This window comes from Thunnus thynnus, chromosome 7 (assembly GCF_963924715.1).
Source record: "Thunnus thynnus chromosome 7, fThuThy2.1, whole genome shotgun sequence".
In the NCBI taxonomy this organism is placed as follows: Eukaryota; Metazoa; Chordata; class Actinopteri; order Scombriformes; family Scombridae; genus Thunnus; species Thunnus thynnus.
Window position 1 is genome coordinate 25,988,140 of NC_089523.1, and position 19,442 is coordinate 26,007,581.

General features: G+C 41.4%; 1 protein-coding gene across 3 annotated transcripts in view; it reads left to right on the plus strand.

Annotated features, from left to right (window-relative positions):
- The window catches only part of nbeab (neurobeachin b), a 205,698-nt gene that overhangs the window by 159,410 nt on the left and 26,846 nt on the right, over positions 1-19,442 (plus strand). For all 3 annotated transcript variants that reach the window (XM_067595181.1, XM_067595180.1, XM_067595178.1), the window contains 4 exons: positions 10,905-11,022; positions 11,106-11,208; positions 11,961-12,076; positions 14,418-14,530. In XM_067595181.1, coding sequence (XP_067451282.1) covers positions 10,905-11,022; positions 11,106-11,208; positions 11,961-12,076; positions 14,418-14,530 — 450 coding nt within the window. The remainder of the gene's footprint in view (positions 1-10,904; positions 11,023-11,105; positions 11,209-11,960; positions 12,077-14,417; positions 14,531-19,442) is intronic.

Sequence of the window (19,442 nt, forward strand, 5' to 3'; positions counted from 1 at the left end):
GATTGAAGAGCTAAAGTCAGACTTTCTTAGTATTGCTTACCGTGAACTGGAAGCCCTAGAATTGATGAAACGAAAAAGAAAAAGTTAACTAGTTAGCGAGCGAATTCTCAGAATTTCTTTCTAATGAAAAAAAAAATACAAACCAGCCCAAAAGGTGGATGAAAGCACCAAAAAGATGGATAAAGTTGTACCGTTCTACCTTGTTAAATTTCAAACGATTTTATTAGAGTGTAAACTCTGTGGTCTTGGCAGGGCTTGGGAGGTGCCTGAGCAGGGAGTGCAGCGCCAGGGTGAGAGCATGTCGGGTGTTGACACCATCTAACGAAGGGGGGATTAGGAGTTTACAGAGGCAGTAATATGATAGGTCAAAAAGAGGAGGCACTCCTCCACAGCACTTGGCTCTGTAATGAATGATTGACTGGAAAAGGAGAAGCTGCCACTCGCTGGCTGAGTGCTCATCTTGACGCCTGCCGCACCGCTCCACGGCTCCCCTTGATCACGTTTCGCTGCTCCCTTCTCATCTAAGGCACCAGTCTGCAGGGAAAAGCTGCTTTTCCCTCTTATTTTTCTCCCTAATTTACACATTTAAGACATTTTTGTTTGCTTATTTGCAATTCCTTTTTTTGTCAGTGAGCCTCTCTCTATCAGTCCTACTCCCAGCACTGAAACCAGCCCCTCACCACCCACCACACACACACACACACACACACACACACATACACATGCACATACACACACCCTCCCTTACAACCTTCCCTTTCTCTTCTGTTTGCCTTGAGGCAATGAACTAATTTCAGGTTCCATAATTGCGGTGTGTTGTACACCTGTCTGCTATTAATTCTCCCCTGTCTCTCATTCTCTTTTCTTAATGAGATATTATTGTAATTATTGTCATTATGTTATTTTCCATAATGAACTTGATTGATGTTGTTGTTATGGCACTATTTATTCTCTATAATTAGTGTAAATGTGTTGAGAACCTCTACAGGCACTGATAGTCTGAGACTGTGGTTATGAGTGAACTCAGTCCCTCTTTCACTCATCAGCTGACCTCAGAGTTCCCGCTTAGTGTAGAGTTTGTCTTGGATATGGAGAAGAGAGCTGAGCAGCCTGGTCAACACTGAATAGGTCCCTGCTTGTAGCCATTTTAAGACTATTACAACAGTGAAAGGCTACACAATGGCCTGCACTGAGCTTTGTTTCAGCCTGTCACTTGCACCCTGTGAAAATCAAATAGAGCTTTGCCTTAAAAAACAAGGTGAATAAGGTTTTTGCCTATACTCCCATTTTTTGGAAAATCTGGTTGTGTTTTGAAAGGGTAAAAAAAGTTTTCAGTCACTTGATTTTGAATGTTATTGTTGAAGTGGCAAACTACTGGAAGGAATGCTAAAGAAAATCTCAGCTGAATGAACGATGTTGAATTTTTTTTCTTAGAGGCTCTCAATCCAATTAAGAGTTTAATAAGGGTCATGCATAGGGACTTCACGCTGCAGGTTGGTTTCTTTTGGATGCTTTTGGGAAGTAGGTTGGGGCTGAAGTTTGGATAGGGCCTGACTGAAGGCTGGTCTCTTTAATGTGTAGTGAGGGGTCTTGTGCCCCGGTGAGTCATTGAAACTGTCTGGGGAGCACAGATGATCTTTTCCGTTATTCTGAAAGCGAGGTCCGAAGATAATCTGACTCTGTGGTTATATTGGTTTCTCAGGTGGTACCAATTACCTGATACCTCTCACACGCCTCTGCTTCCTCCTCATATGCTCTACTGGTGTTGTCACATTTGCCTTGAATTTTGCCAAGGTTTTATTTCCTTATAACTGAAGTTAATAAGTTTTCACTGATCAAATATTTGATTCAAGTCAGAAATCACACATTTCTTCTACTAGCTGTTGCTATTTTTTTAGCCCTCATTTCAAGTCCACTATCTTACCTGGAAAACTGTAACACTTCTTGAAAAATGTAACGTGGGTGAAATGCAGAAAGGCTATATGGGTCTTTAAAGGGGTTTTAGTTGATCTTTAATCTCTCTCTATGAGAGGGAAAGTGGGTAGGAGGGCCCTAGAAGTGGACACATCCAGCCTTTGTGGGTTTGTTCACATGCTGGGGAGCTTTGAGTGTCTGACAGCCGTTTAACTCCACACGACCTGTTTCTCAAGTGCCATCGTTTGGGCCCTCTTGAATCCTGTTAGGAGCCATAATTACAATTCATGCACTCCCTGCGCTTCTTTGAAGAGGCATTGAGAGAGCAAAGAGGGGTGCGGAGAGCCTGAGAGAACCCCAGAAACGGGCTCTTCATGCCTGAACACTGGCCTGCATCGTCACACTAAACTACAACCTGTAGTCTGAAAAAAATCCTTCAACATAGTTTGATTTAACATGCATATCCACCAAATTAGTAATAGTTCTGTGATAACATTGCAAATAATGTAAAATGTGTTTATGAGTAAATATTTATTTGATAACTGGGGGGATGGGTTTCCTATTGTGCAAGTGGAAACTATACATTTAACATGACACATTTTATAAAATTGCCATTCTTTTAAGTATGCAAACAACTTGTGAATTGAAGTATGAGAGAAGTGAAGCACATTCAATGACTTTCAAAGGGAAAGAGAAGAAAGGGTGAGCATAATGCCTAATAGGTGCTTTAGTAATTTCTGAGTTTTCATAGCTTAATCCGTTCTGAAAAGCTCAGGAGAAGAAAGGCTGCAAATGGCCCTCAGTATTAATTTGATGTGACTTCTGTACAATAAGGGCTGTGGATCCCAGAAGCCCATTTTCAAGCTTACCTTCTTTCATCATCCTCAGCCCTTGGAACTTTTGCCTAAATGTTTCATGAAACCAAGGCTGTAAGCCTCTTTGGTATTCTGTCTTTATAACGCCTGGTTTAAGACTATTATTACACCGTGTTCAAGGCAGAGGAGCACATACAAACAGCGAAGCTGCCTCTCCATTGTATGAAACTCAAATTGATTTGGTACAATTGGGAGAGCACTTGTATTAAAACACACACATTCTATGGCTCATTTCCCCCCTTTCATTGTGAATTTTTGCAAATGCAAATGAGCGTAGGTTTCCCTCCTTCTTTTGACAAATAAGTATTCTTTCTGGGTTTTCTGAGCATATCTGCTCATTTTAAAGCAGATCAAATAATGTGTCTTTTATCGTTTATATCAATCATGGCTTTCAACACACCATTTCCTCATCAGGAAAAAAACATTTGTGCAACCAACCCACACATAAAACAGTGCGTCATTACTCAGATTACACTGATATTTTGTTAAGATAAAAGTAAAATTAAAATGAAATTTTGTACTGTTGTTGTCAGCCTGTGGAAACCTATCCCCCATCTGTCTGCGTAAAAAAAACTATTTTGTGAACTCTGGGACTTCTGTGAGATCCATAAAAGTCCTTGTTTTGCTTTTCTTTTCCTGCAGAGAGATAAAGTCGGCGAGGGATTCAGTTTATTATCAAAGAATGTTGTGATGATGTGCTTCAGGAAAGTGCAGGCTGTATCTCACAGCTTTCTCTGTTGTGGATGCACTGTAACACATTTTCTCCTATTATATAAACAATGTCAGTGATATACAGTAGATACATGTTCATTGTTTTCTAATTTCAAGAAACACACAGAATCTACCTTTTTTTTTTATTGTCTTTTGTTTAGACCAAATAGGGGGGAACTAGCAAGAGACACACTGGGTGGGTCAGTGACCCTTGAGAAAACAGCTTGCATTAATATGGTCTAATCCAATGTAATTAGTCAAATTACAGCTCGCCAAGCAGCTTGTCAGAGGCTGTCGGCTTTGGCAGGCACACAAGATGGCCTGGAATCCCACTGGACAATAGGGAGACCTCAAAAGCTGTGCAAAGCTGCCCTACTGCACTTACTTTTACTCCTTTCAGTCCATTTTCCTGGTTTCCTCCATCTTTCTTTTCTGACAAAATGGGAAGGGCTCTTTCAGCTCTGCTTGTTTTCACCTTTTTCTGAGTTGTCTCCCGTAGCCCCAGGCCTCCAGCTTGGCTTTCTGCCTGCCTGCTAAGGTGAATCAAAATGATAGGAGGATTCAAAGCGCAGGGCTACAGAAAGTCAGAGTAATTATATCAGCGCTGCACTCCTCCTACGTGATTTTATGAGAGAGAGTCAGATGTGCGCTAACTAGTGCCTCTAAGAACCATAGACATGGTTAAGACACTTCCTCGTGCCACAGGATTAGCATTGGTAAAAAGATTTAAACTATATAATTACATGAGTATAAAGTACAAATTATCTAGTGCACTCAACAGCCAGATTATCGCCCCCTGCAAGCCCCGTTCAGCCCCAAGGGGTGAGCCTGGATGACAAAAGGCCCTCATTAGCATAAATTTACAAGCTCCCTCGTTCGGAGAAGCCGATAAGAACCGGTTCCACCTTTGCTTTGGCCCTGAATGGCTTGTTGTGCTTTTGGCAATGACAGATAAGTCAGGGTAATTCCACTTTATGCCTGAAAAAATGATGCTCCAGATTCCGGCTGCATCACGAAGGTGTCACCCACGATAATCCTCAAAGAGCGTCCGGCAGAAAGGGGGCTGTGTGTTTTTCAGATGATATACTGCAAATGACAGAAAGAATTATATGAAGGGGGACAAATCTGTAACATATTATTAAGCAATTCCCAGTGAATAACAGGGATAAAAGGATAATGGATGAGGGTGTCGTTATTACCTTGGTGCTGAGGGAAGCGTCTAAGCAAAGGTAGAGAGACAAGATTAATTGAGGACGAGTGAGGCACTCATTGCTCATCAGGCCCTCCCGTCTAACCACTTGCTCTTTCTGTCCCTCTCCTCCTCTGTCTCTCCGCCTCTTCATCCTTGTCTCGTTCTTTCTCTTCTTCACTGTCTTGCTCTAAACCCCTATCCCTCCCACACACCACCAAAAAAAAAAAAAAAAAAAAAAAAAAGAAAAAGAAAAGTGGGATTTAAAGCGATCAGCTTGGCACTCTCAGTGGCAGCCAGAGGAAGCTGGTACCCAGGCCAGGAAGATTTCAGTCATCTTAAGGCTGACAAGTCCCTGAAAAAGTCCCATTAGGAAAAGCTTGCTGAAAAGACCCCATACCAAATGACTGCATCCCTTCTCTCAAGCTCCTTAGTAAAGGCATCCCAAGCTGTTTATCTGGATGATGTGCTCACTAAGTGTGTTCATGTATGTGTGTGGATGTAGCTGTGGGTGGGTCAGTACTCGGGCATGTTCATGTGTTTAATTTGTCCCTTTTTTTTACACATTTTTATTTGTTTGTTTATTTGCTAGTAAACCAAAGTAGGTCTCATAAAGTTCATACGCATAAGGAAGCAAAAAAATGCATACACTTGATGGAAAAGGATTCACAATCAGAGTCTTATTAGCTTGAATGCTGATTTTCAGCATTTGTCAACCTTAAAAGAGGTGTAAAATCTCAACTATGATATATCAGTTTGAACATGGGACATGCTATAACATATGCAAAAGAGGCCAAATTATCTGTTCCCAAACTGTAGGAGCAGCAATTTATGCGTCTGAACACTGATAAACTGAGAGACAAATAAGAACAGTATATTTTGAATTAAATTGAAATGATCAAATCCTCCTACATAGCTGCAATTTCAACGGTATTATCTCGGAGATGCAGTTTTCCATCTACAGTATACATTCTAATGCATTTTTGCCATCGCCATTTAAAGGTTACGGCATCTTGTGCTTGGTAGGAGTTGCTTACAACAGGAGCATGTGTGACAATTTTGGACATTGGCAGTAACTTCACTGCTGTTCAGTGTTGTTTATCTTCACTAGATGTGAAGGATGAAAGTGTGAAGAAAAGTACATCCACCTACAAGTGAAGTCTGAGAGAGGGCAGTGTGAAAGTGTATGTGCGCTCTTGTCTGTGTGAATTAAATACAAAACATATATATATTTCCACCATTATCTCATTAAATATCAGTAAGATCATGGAAGAAATGCATTTTGTTCTTGGATTATTTGTAACAACCGCACAACTGGCTCGACGCCAAACATCATCCAAACCTCATCACTAGGGAAATATACGAGAAACTGTTTGGATTTTTTTTTTTTTTCATTGCTTTTATTGATGCTTCATATTCTAACATGCGCAGATAAAAAAAATGTTTAAAGAGCCTGAGTTTTTAAGAAGAAAATACATGCCAGGAAAATGGCTCCTCCCACCTGTCCTACCATGGCAGCGTTGAAGACAGCGCTGCAGGGCCTGCTAATGTGCGTGAAATACCATCCCTGACATAAATGTTATTGACAAACTTGGCTGGACATTTGGGGCAGTGAACTGCCAGCATATTTAATGCATATTCATCTCCTTTATCCCACTGGTCTTGCCAGAGCACCCGAGCTGTGTCATCTTGCCACACTCCAGCTACCACCCAAATGTATAGTGACACTGATTATGCAAATCTGTATCTTGTTTTCCCCCAATACCTGCATTAGGAGCCTGCTACTTTATTGAAGTTGAGATATGGGCCTCGCAGAGAGAGTGGAAGTGGAATACTGATTTTTTTTTTTTTTTTTTTTTTTTTTATAATCTGGGGGAATCTTTCACAGTTTTATATTTCTACACTTCATAACAGTTGTCACATAAGGAAGGATCAGATGAGAAACATGCTTTGATGCTCAGGCAGACGTTATACATCTTGGCAGGATGTAAAAGGGATTCAAGTGAAAAGTTAAAGTGTGGATTTGGGCACGTCGTGGTCATACGACCAAGATTTCTGTCTGCTTGGCTTTTTAAAGTAAAACGCGCCGGTATTAGTGTAACTTCACAGTGTGTGGAACACCTGAGTCATTTTGTTGCAAGAATATGTGCATTTTTTTTTATCTGTTTAAAAAAAGTCAGGTCACCCAAATTACAAAAAATATATGTTCTCCTTTACTTTTAGTGGTATTTATCCATGTAGTTTTTGTTTAATTTGTAATTTTTCATTTCTGTGAGCAGAAGAATTAAATTCTGTTAACCTGAATCGTACTGGGGTGGAGGCAGAAAAAGACAGATAATTCAAAGTCTGGACAAATAAAACCACTGCATGCGTAGATACAGTACTACTAGGTGTGAGGCAAGGTAAGTAAGGAATATATTATTTTGTCATTTTGGTGAACCAACTCTTTAAGTTATTGTTTTTTGTATAATTGGTGTTAAACACACATGTTCCGATTTAGCCTCTTATGTGTTTTTATTATAAACATGCATGTAATTTTACTTTTCGTGACCCAGTCCACCATTTTGTCAATGGCCAATCATGCTCTCCTACTTAGCCAAGAATCGCTCTCTACTCACGCCGTTACCAGGCTTTATGCTTTCTCTTTGCCTTCTCTGACTGCTCAACCTCTTCACAGATTCGGCCCATATTGCCTGAGGTCAGCCATTGAATACAGTATAGGCAGTGTGTGCTGATCCTCCAAATTGCCATGTGTGAAATCCATCCCACTCGCTCCTGGGGGAGTAGTCATATCACTCAAAATGAAACTGCCTCTCGTATCCTCCCCTTATTCTTCCACTTCACTGTTCTCTCTGGCCGCCTGGGACTATGCAGTTGTGAGGCTTTATAGTGGAAGCCTATTAGACAAATCTGAGAAGAATTCAACGGAGGTGCTGTGATACCAGGATGTCAGAGTGCTCCACTGTCTCATATAAATATATCAGTCATGCTGGCTTGGAGGTCTCACTGAATTATATTATACTCCTATTTTGGTATAAATGCAGTGGAGGGATTGTATCGTCCCATATAGGAGAAAATTGCATCAGGTTTTAGAGAAAATTCTTCGTTAGATTTATTAATAACTTCTGTCATAATGTCTCAGCCAATGTGGGGTTAAAGCTATTCGGACGTCAGATATGATTAGAATCCATTTCCATGCATGAAGTGGCTTCCTATCACTTTTAAGTATGATGTGCTTCATTTGAGCATCTGCACATTATTATATATGAGTTTCAACCTAAACACCGGTGTCACCTGTGCCTCTCCTCATCTCATCTGTCACAATATTTTCCATTTCCCGCCTGTGATGTTCTACAGGCAGAATGTAGCCTGCCCTCTGTCAAATCAGGGAAAGAAGAGAAGGGGAATATAGGAAAAGAGAGGACAGAGACGTTAAATTGCATTATGGCTATTATGCAGGAGAGGTATATCTCCCTGCAGCTGGCAGAGCAGCGCATGCGTCTCTGGCTCCTAATGAGCCTGCATGGAGGGACCTGTGTGGAAACAAAAGGCTGTGCTTGTCGGCCATACCAGACCCCTCCACCGCCCCCACCCCCCCACCCCCTCGCTGCTCCCCCAGCCCTGAGCGTGACAGACCAAGAGCAGAGCGCCGGTCCCTTTCTGGTGGCGTGATTAGATTGGGGCCGAAGTCTCCAGCTGGCAGGCCTGTCTGTGACTGGAGGCGGCCGTCCCCAGCGCTTGTCACTGGCTGACACCTCTGACAGGCAGGGGACAGCTTCAGCAGACAGGTTCATTAAATGGCATTTTTTACAGCTGGGCCTCCAAAAATGAGGGCTGGGCTTTGTCAAATCTCCAAGTCTACAGGGGCCCCTGTGTGTTGGTTTAGACTAAAGCTTTGTTGTTATGACAAATTTTTTGATCTGGGCTGTTTGAAATCAGCTCTTTTTTCTCCTCTTTAGCCTCTCTTTTGTTGACAGCTAAGCCTTTGGCCTGTACTTTGTCACAGCAGCAAAAAGTTCACTTAAGCTGGGTAACAAGAAACAGCCAGTGCTAAAATATTATTATACTGACAATCAATTTTAGAGCTAACATATTATAGCTGCATTGATACGTTTTTAATTCGAAACAACCGGCAGTGGAGTGTTTGACAAAACGGTGTAAACTGCTTGGTTTATTACTCGCTGGGTTTTTATTGGTATGATACCATTTCTAGTAAATGATATAACCAATAGAAAATTCAGGAGGCAAATTCATGACATTGTTAAATTACAAACATACAATAAAATAAGCAGAGACTGTGCAGAAAATGACAAACCATTCAGAGCCTGTAGACATCCAAATAACTTAATATGTATTCAAATAACAGCTCACTGGTGCTTTGATAGAGTAAGACGTCGTAACCTTCCCATGATGCATATTTGTATGACTTGCCTTTCAGCATTGCACTCAGAAGACACATCTAGAACATCTGGCTGCAGAGCAGGAGGGGGATAAAAGCTACCCTGCCTACTAGTGAGCTGCTGCTGCTGGCCCTCACCGGTTCACCCGCAGCTATAGCTGTCCCTCCATCTCACCTCCCATCCTCTCTACCCCCCCCCCCCCCCCCCCCCCTCCAGTCAGCACGCTGCCTCCTCTGGGCCATGCTGTCTCTATGACAACTGTTTGAGTTGGGGGTTGCAGAGGTGTCAAGCAGGGGCATTACTGGGAGGAGAGCACCAGAGATGCTGTGCTGCACATCCAGCATCTCCACCTAATCCAATTTTAATTGAGCTCCAGAGATTTTGGATGTGGCATGGAGGTCGGGCATGAGCTATTCCAGGGAGAAATTAAGGCAGCTCGGCTCACGCTGCACTCTTCCAGCCTGTCACTATTTTAAATGAGCATTAGCATCAGACCTAACCCAGCTGAACATCTCATTCTGCTTCCCTCCCTCCCTGCTTACTCCACCTCAATCACCCCTCATACACATACAGACACCCACACACACACACACACACACACACACACACTAACATACTGTAGGGCCTCACCCCCTTACTGCACTGTTATATCTTTATTCTCCCTCACACACACTTTCTCTGAACTGAACCTATGTGTGATTATAACCCGGGGAGTTGATGAGGTTGCTCCCTGGCTCTTACTGTTGGACAAAATTGTTCAGTCGGAGGGAAGTGAGATGGGAGGAGGGGAGGGTGGAGGTGTGTGAGGGGACCATTCTCACCTGTCAGAACAACTGTCGTGGTTTTCTGTGTGTGGACCTGCAGTCCCAGTGGTGCTGCATACACTAATGATCCTTTGTCTACCCTCTCCTCCCCTCGGTATGATGGTTTTTATTGATTATTTATGTGTCACTGGCCCAGGGGGTCGTTTTTTTGACCACTTGCCTTTACTCTCGTGCTATAGACCGATTGAACAAGTGTGAAACACATATAGGGAATGTGTACAGAGCTTCAGATTGTGTAGAAAAGTGCCTTAAGATATGCTGTAATGCCTCACAAATGCTTTGTTACAGTGAAAATAAGGAATAAACGAGCTGGTATGTTTAGTTTTGAATACAACTCATGAAATAATTATGAAAAAAGTAATTTTATTATTATAATGGTTAGAAGAAATTAGCATGTGAGCAGGTTTAAATCCCAACTGGGAAATAGAAGAATGAACTAGAATACTTTTCCATCTCTCACCAGCTACTGTTGTGGTGTAAACAAGACAGATATTAAGCTGCTCATTGACAGACAGTAGAAGTTTTATTCAGAATAACTATATGAGAGTACTTTTAAAATGATTGAAGTGTCCTTCATTAGCAATTTAGATTTTTTGTTTAAAGAAATAATTAAAAATTGTAGCAGCTGAAAACTTTTTAATAGTAAGGCAGTGAATACATGTCAAACACTGATCTCTCCTTCGTAGGATTTTACTCAAAACAGAGTTGGCAGAGCTGAGTGTTTTTGTGAACACATCAAAACAAAGCAGTTTACATCAATACTTTGGTTCAAAAAATTTAACTCATAATCTAAGAACTCTCACAGAGGACATTGTGACATGTCAAAGTAGGTAAAGCACTGCTGTCACACTGTGATGGCTTATTGGGACACTTCGAACAGAGCCATCCTTAATTTTATTAGTAAGACTTGTGCTTTTCCTACTATCACAAGTCAAAAAAGTCTTGTGAAAAAGCTTTATTTTGATCTTCCTGTCTCTCTCTGCTCTTACAGGTCTTAGCATACACCGAGGGTTTACACGGAAAGTGGATGTTCAGTGAGATCCGGGCAGTCTTCTCCAGACGCTACCTCCTTCAGAACACAGCGATGGAGGTCTTTATGGCCAATAGAAGTAAGTGAAGTGCCAATTACAGCTTTTGAAGTCAAGTTCTTCTCTTTTACCTATCATTAAGTGATATGTCTCATTGTTCATAGCATCAGTCCTGTTCAACTTTCCTGACCAGGCCACAGTAAAGAAAGTTGTCTACAGTCTTCCTCGAGTCGGAGTGGGAACCAGCTACGGGCTCCCACAAGCTAGGTGGGTCACACTTCCAAAAGTAATGTCAGAATAAGACTTAACAAAACACAGATAGCTATTTCTAGTTTAATTCCGTCATTGCCTACATTACTTCCCCCTGTGTTGTGTGTTGGAGCATCTGTGTAGTTTGGCCTGTAGCAATCATTTGAAGTCCCATTGCTCCAGTCATTGAAGTGGATGTGCACTGACCCTGACTGAACTGACCTAATTCTCTGACAGAAGACTCTGTACAGCAGGGCTGCAGCCAGGCCACTGAACACAGAGAAAACCCCAGATTCACAGTGATAACAAGCCTATTTATACACCGCTACAAAACAAGCACATTTCCTTCAGTCTTACATTAATTAAGTGGATAAAAAGCAAGCCTCCCTGAATTAACACATAGTTAACTGTGTAGTTTAAGAGTACTTTATTTGCACTTAGCTCATTTAAGCTACTGGAATCAAAAGTGTGTGTAACTGTGAATGCCACTGCATTGTATCCTTTCTTAGGAAATCGTATGTATGCTTTTAGTCTCAGTATGTTCGTTCATACCTGAAGTGCTAAACATAGAGCTGGTTATCATCCACTAAATGTCATCGTTTATGCCCCGGTTTACTGAGATGTAGAAAATCCTTTGAATTTAAGTATAGCTTCATATACAGTACTGTAGGTGCTCTTTGGCTTTAACATTTTACGAATATAAGTTTAAAAATGTCCATAACTAACACTAACCGTCTGTTGTCTGATTTATGGTTTAAATGTTTTTCCAGGCGCATCTCCCTGGCCACCCCTCGGCAGCTTTTCAAATCCTCAAACATGACCCAGCGCTGGCAGAGGAGAGAGATCTCCAACTTTGAGTACCTCATGTTTCTCAACACTATATCAGGTAATGATGTACAAGGCTGTGATTCCCAAGTGACACTCTATGCTTATACTTTTTTAAGAAACTGAAGCCACAGAAATAATATATTCTGGTTTTCACAGCCATCAGTTAAATAGATGGATTCTGTTTTGTTTTTCTTCCTTATTCGGGCAAAATTTACAAGCGCTGAAAGTGTTACGTTTTAATCTATTATCTATGTGAACCTCTTCCCTATTAGAGTCTCATGACTTAAGGTTTAGCAATCATGATTAATAAACCTTATGTGTCAGTGGCACTGGAAACATACTATAAGAGTCCTCAGGTATGTCCTATTTGTTTAAGAATCCATGGTATCCTTAAGTGTTCCTCAACGCGGTACACTTCACTGTTCGTAGCAGTCTGCTGTTTGAAGCAAAGAGCAGGCACAGCAGATTTTGCCAGATAATTAGTGCCTGGTTTTGTGAGAGCGTAGACATGTGTGTCTGCGGAGTTGAGAGGCTCTGTTGTCGACTCTCTGATCTGAACTGCAACTAACAGGGAAGGCGAGAGCGACTGCACGCTACTTTGCTCTGAGAGGTGTCATCCTCTCTCTCGCTGCATATTCATGCATATTTATATTTAGCCCGTGCTTGAGTTCGATACATTATTGTCAGCTAATTAGATGTAAGGCAGACAGAAAAACATGCCCAAAATTCATTAAAAATCCCTGGTAATGACCTGGGCTGACAGGGATGTCAGAATAGTGTGCGGCGGCAGACAGGCGGGGGGTGAAGTGCTGGGAAGAGGTGCGAACGGGAAGTGGTCTTCTAATTAAACACTATTCCACTGCTATTAACATCCTGCCACCCCAACTCAGGCCTCAGCACCAGTAGGTCTAACCGCACCAACACCCCCCCGACTCTTCCTCAACATTCAGCTCGCTGATTTCTTTTCACTATGTGGCATTAACCTGGATAATTATGCTCACTAGCTTCCCTCAGACCCTGGCTATTTTGCAGAAACCCTCGCATTGACTAGCCTGTCAGACGTTACCACTCGCTCAGCTAGAATTAGATTCTCTAATGTCAATGTGCTGCACTCCGTGAGCGTGCAGAGACATACCTGCTGGACTGGTACAATTTGAGAAAATTTTGTTGGTAATCATTAAGTAACTTTCTGACTATAGCTAGCAGATTTAGGAAGTGTTATTCTATTTACTGACTTGCATGATAAATAACTTTTAGTTTTCTGACCTTGGTGTTGCAACCTCTTGATACCACTTTGATTTGAAAGCTTTTGATGTGAGGTGGAGATAGAATATCACATCTGAGTGCTTAATTAACATCAATTTATCATGACATTGTCAATGCAAAATGCACAGGAGTGTCTCATTCTTGCAATTGTGAGATGATGCAATGTGTGACTTTGTAGTTTCCGTTGACCTCTAGTCATTCTTACAGTACGAGGGTAGCTTGGTCTATACTAGTAAACATTAACTCTGGAAAAGAATAAAAACATAAATGTGAAATGTTTCTGGGACAAAATGTGGTAACACTTTGTGTTAAGAAAGGATGTTATAGGAATGTGGTCAGACCCTAGGGTTGTCATTGCTCCCTATTGCAATTTAGTTTCATTTTTCTTAGTGAGTAAAATCAAATGTTGTTTCCTTTTTTTTTACTGTCATTTTGCTTTGAGTGTACACTTTTACAGTGATTTATTAACAGCAGTAATCATTTCAACAAAACCATTATAGCAGACCCATCCCAATCCTGGATTACAACTGGCCACCACCTGACCTCACAGCTGTATCAGTGTCATCTTCAAAAGAAAAGTAGAGCATCAATGACAAAATGTTACATTCTCTTGGCTTTTCCCATGGATTTCCTATGACACGTTTTGCCATCTGAAAACCATATTTCCACTGCCAGAGCATAATTCACATCTGGCCAATCAGCAGATCAAACTTGCAGTGACATTTTAAGCGTGTGGAGTCATGGCCCCCAGAAGAATCTATATCTCTCTAATTACATCCACTCCTTACAACTTAAAAATACTTATGCTCTCTTTAAAGTTAAAGATGGCCTCCTGTAACTCCTAAAGTCTATTGATATGGTATACTCAGCAGACAAAGGCATGAGGAGCGCAGAAAACATTCTCACGTAACAGACAAAGCCTTACCATTAGTATACATGTTTCCCTGGCAGACTCCCTATGAGACAGGAAGTGCGTCTGACTGACGGTTCTGAGATTGGGGGCTTGTTGGAATGTTGCATGCTGATCCCCCAAAGTAACTGAAGCCTCGAGTGTACCCTGCCCCGCTTTCAACCCCTCTGTTCCCATCCAACCCTTCATCACTCACAGATTTCTGTCTGCTCTGTGTGTCTAGGGAGGACATACAATGACCTGAACCAGTACCCAGTCTTTCCCTGGGTCCTCACCAACTACGACTCTGAGGAGCTTGACTTGACCTTGCCAGGGAACTTCAGAGATCTCTCAAAGGTACCAAGGCCTCTTGGCCATACACCTAAGTATGATGGAGGAGGGGAGGGGGGGCTGGGGGGGCAAGTAGGGGCAGCTGGCTCTGAGTGCAGGGGATTTCCTTATTAAGGCCCAGACTGTAAGAGAATATCATATTTAATGGTAAAGCAATCATGTGTCGAGTCTAAACTCTTGAGGTGGAATGCAGAAAGTGGAAAATGCTGATTGTAACATCCTGTAATGCTCAAATCTCATAATGTCTTATATCAAAGATTCAGCACAACATTTGCTTAGCTGCTAATTGTATTCACAAAATGTTTTTCCATTTAGTAATTCAGTAGTGAAATTTAGTTTCTGCTTGAGTTTGACTTCTTTCAAGGTTGATGAACTGATAAGAACAGGTCACAAGAACAGCAGTGAAAGTCGTTCTAATTGTGGCAGGTCGAAAACGCATCAAGCAGCGCAGAGTAGCGAGAGTTCTGCTAACGCTGCCAAATCACAAGAGGTCAGACACAAATGACACTAATGCCCCGCAAACCCTGGGAGATAAAGTTCAGCGTTACGTTTGCTCTGTCTTTGATTGAAGGGGAAAAGGCAGCAGATCACTCTACCACAAACTGTGGCCTGGTTTACTGGTTTACCACCCCCCTTTGTATCTGTCTCTGTCTCTCTCTCTCTCTCTCTCTCTCTCTCTCTCTCTCTCTCTCTCTCTCTCTCGCTCTCTCTCGCACATGCACACTGCAGCTCACTGACCTGAAAACAGTCGCATTCCTGTCTGAGCTCTCTCTCTCTCCCTCGCTCACTTTATCGCTCCCTCATTCCCCCTTGTTTCCTTCAAAGCGCCGACATTCTGACAAAGAGCCTCACTTTGCCATCTCAGTTCTCAACAGTTTGTATCAATTTTCAGCTTTTCAAGGCATGTGTGTGCCGTGTTATGTAGTGGGAGAGGAAGAGAACTTGAAATCAAAAAAAAAAAAGAAGTTACTATGAAACAATCAAAGAATCAAGAACAAGTTAGATAGAGTGCTATGAATTTGAGAAATGATCTCCCACTGCTCTGGAGCACTTCTTCACATTTCAGTAAACCCAGAATGTTTTGGACAAACTGCTCAGTTGCACATCTTGCTGCCATCATCTCAGCACTTGTCTGCTTTTGGCGGCTCCGGCCTGTGGGGTATCCAGGTGGGCTGAGAGAGAGCCCTTGGATATGTGTATGTGTGTGTGTGTGTGTGTGTTTGTGTGTTGAGGGGATGATCAGGGCTGAGCCATGTGCAACCCTCCTGCCCTGGGGAGACAGTTATGTATTGTAATGTATTCCAGTGACATCCTCCCATGCTGTTTACAGGGCTGAGCTGCCTTCATTAGCATGAGTTCACAGCCCGTGTCTCCTGACAGTTGTCCTTGGAACCCCGGGGCGCTTACCTCCAAAAGTTCACAGCTAGTGTAGCAGGGAGGGACAGAGGCCCCCGCACTTCTCCTCTCTGCTTGGTCTGCCCTTTTGTTCAATTATGGATCAGAGCGAGCTGCACAGTCTCCAGAGACTTGTTCATTGTATATTAGGGCTGTGTGCATCTCTCTAAGGTGTAAGTCCGGTGGGTGTGGCTTTGTACCATGTAAGCTGTGTATGTGTAGTTACTAGGGCTGGGAATCGTTGAGTTTTGGCACCAGGAGGATACCTTACTTTGAAGAATATGAACAAAACAACCACAAAACATTTTTTTTCATTTAACATAAGAGGTCAAAGTTATCAATTAAATGGGGTCTACACATGAACTTAAAAAGTAAAATGCAGTACAGTTACAAAATTACGATTTAAATCTGAAACTGTCGAAGAATAAATTAAGAAGGTTATTGATCTGAGGAAGAATTCTTTGTCAGTTTTCAACATTTGAACATTTTTGATACATGATGCAATAGACCCATTTTAATCTGTGCCGAAAAAGTATTATAAGTAGCAGTTAAAACACTTTTTTTTCTGCAATATCGAATCACCTCGTGTAATATTAACCATCACTCTAGAGCTGCAGCATTACATTAATAAATTGTCATATCATTACTCTTATAGTACCGCACTGGATAAAGCTAAATTATAATTGCAACTAAATTATAAACATCATTGATACACTTCATTCATTCTCAAATGATCCCACGATGGCATTGCACAATTTGGGAGGCTTTCTTTCCCACACATCAGAGCCATACCAGAGACCTGTTTGACAAATCCAGGTGACTGCCACTTGATAGACAGCATTGTTTGAACTGCAGGGAGCTCTGTGCTGATGTGCCGAATAATTTCCTCCCAAAACCTTACTGCACACACCTACAATTACCTGCTGGTTGGGTATTCAGTCAGCTGTGAACAGTGCTATTGAACACTGCGTTGCCCTGCCCCGGGCCAGAGTTCTGCATATTTGGATGTCAGATACATTCATGCAGTGAAGTGTTTCATCAGATTCTAATGATTATTTCTTGATGGATTGACAAGTGGATGGTAGATAAGGGGAAGCTAATTTTCCTCATAGCTGTTAAATGATGTGTTAGAAATTCATATAATTGCACCAGAAAACAAAAGAAGCAGATGTGGGTTAACTCTGTGTTTCTTTACCCACTGACTGAAAATGATTGTGTCGTTTGTGAAGTATTGTTTTAAAAAAAAATGACACACATTTCTTAACCCGTACAACCCATTCAAGTGTTAACACACATTTTTTTCCCCTTAAGATAACAAAAATAAAGCTGATGTTGTTGATTTATCTTACAGAATGTCAGAAAACCCTTGTCAACATATTCTGGATGAGCTGTGTTAAGATGGAGAGACGGCTTTTGAATCTAACAGTCTCCTTCTCAAAGTTTTTGATGTGGCACTCAGTGAAAGCTGATCATCTCTAAGAGACGCACTCTGACTAACGCAGACAGAGCGTGGGTGCTGTAAAGATCCTCTCCACACTTTTCTTTCCATAATGGAGCCTTTTTCACCCTCACTTCCACTCCAGTCACGCAGTTTGGGAGCACATCTGCTTTATTTTGTGTTGGAGCAACTTGATTGCATTAGACTGGAGCTGCATGCAGCCCTGCCTCTGACAAGGCAAGCAAAAACGACTGCGACTTCTCCTGACAGAGCACCATAGCAGCATACTGTAATGTAATTTCTTTTGAAATATAAAATGCAATATGCGTCTCTTAGGGAGGTAGCTTAGATATACCCAAACAAATGGAGGCACTCTCTGTGCACTCACTCACCAACAACCACGTTCATTTCCTGCATCTTTGGACTGCAACACCAGAAATGATCCTGATTGAATCTGAAGCCAAATCTGTGTTTGATCATACTTTGTTTAGTTGTGTTGATGTACTTCTCTGGGTCAGGTGTTATCCAAGAAATGAACTCAGATAGGAGCAAGTGTGGAACTGTCTGAACCAGTTGTTTTCATGGTCTTATGTCTGTGATCAGTGTGATATGCACTGCAGGGAAAAAAGGGAAGAGGTGATTATTCTTTGTTGAGTAGATGTACGCAGAGCCTGATTTGGGCTTATCAACAGATGGTGAGTATGACAGGACTAAAGGCAATAAAGTTCCACTGAAGTACTTACACTATCTCATCATTAATGGGTTTGTATTTCTCATTAAATAGCCAATCAATCATACATTCCCCTCATATGCATGGCTGTTCTTTGGTACTCAAAACAAGGTATAAAAGTATACCGCAAGCAGAATGCATTTATTTTTGGAAAGTGTTATTTAACCAGAAAATTTAATTTGACATTTCTGAGGAAGATATAGAGTATTCCACATGTATTTATAGTATGTTTTCTTATGGTTAAGGCAGCACACTTAGGCTCTGTAGAGATGTACAGGATTTGGACGAACCTGGAAGTAGCCTTTTAGCTTTGACCCGATCACCAATGGTCAGTTCATTACAATTTCACGTTTTTATTTAAAACACTTTCTTTATTTCTTAATATGTGCATTTGAGACTGGGGCAGATATAATTAATCTTTAGATAGAACTAAGTTAATATGTAAGATTGTATCAAAGCATGTAAATATTGAGCTGAGACAGTTGTGTTGAAAATTTGAACAAAAGGCCCTATTTTGTACAACTGCAATCACAACCATTGTGCACAAATAGGGCAACAACTGACTTGCTAATATATTAGGTTCTATAGTCTGATGTTGATTTTGGAGGAGGCAACAAGCCGTAACTAACAGTTAAGACTGTGCTTTACAACCTTATCTTTATATACAGATGGTTGGCAAATTAAAGGAAACCACATGTCTTGTGTAACGTGTTGGGTCACCACAAGGCAAAACAGCTTCATTGTTCCTTCTCTCATTTATTCAGGTGTTTACCTTAATTTTTTACCCCATCTATGTATTTTTACAGTGCACATGCACCTTCTTTCTATAACTATACAGTACATCTACCTTGCCTCATTATTTGCATCAATACAGGGAAGTGTATTAAATCACCTGCAAAATTGGTAGTTGATTTTTCGGGTTAACTCTTTCTTTATCTTTATTTTGTTGTCTTTTTTTAACATTTCAGTGAGTTTGGTGTATTGCTCCAAAATTTGCTGTATACTGTAACAGTCCCAGCTTGAGCAGTGTTCAACAACCTGCCAGGTGCGAATTTTCCCGTAAAGATGACAGCAACCAGTGACAATAAATAACACCTACAAGTTCACCAGCACAAGTTTTCGAGAAAACAAAATGAAAGCATTCTTACTTCTATACTATAGCAGTCACATAGAAAACGTCTCATTATATTGTATTTCTACTTACACAGCTGAGCGGCTTGGGAACACAGAACGTTTTTTTTGTTTCATTTAAGTGGAGTCAAGTAGAAGAATTAACAGGAAATAACTTGTCACTAAACATATCATTGGATCCCAACCCTGTAACTGTGTGCTTCATTCACGAGGTGTTTGTGGTT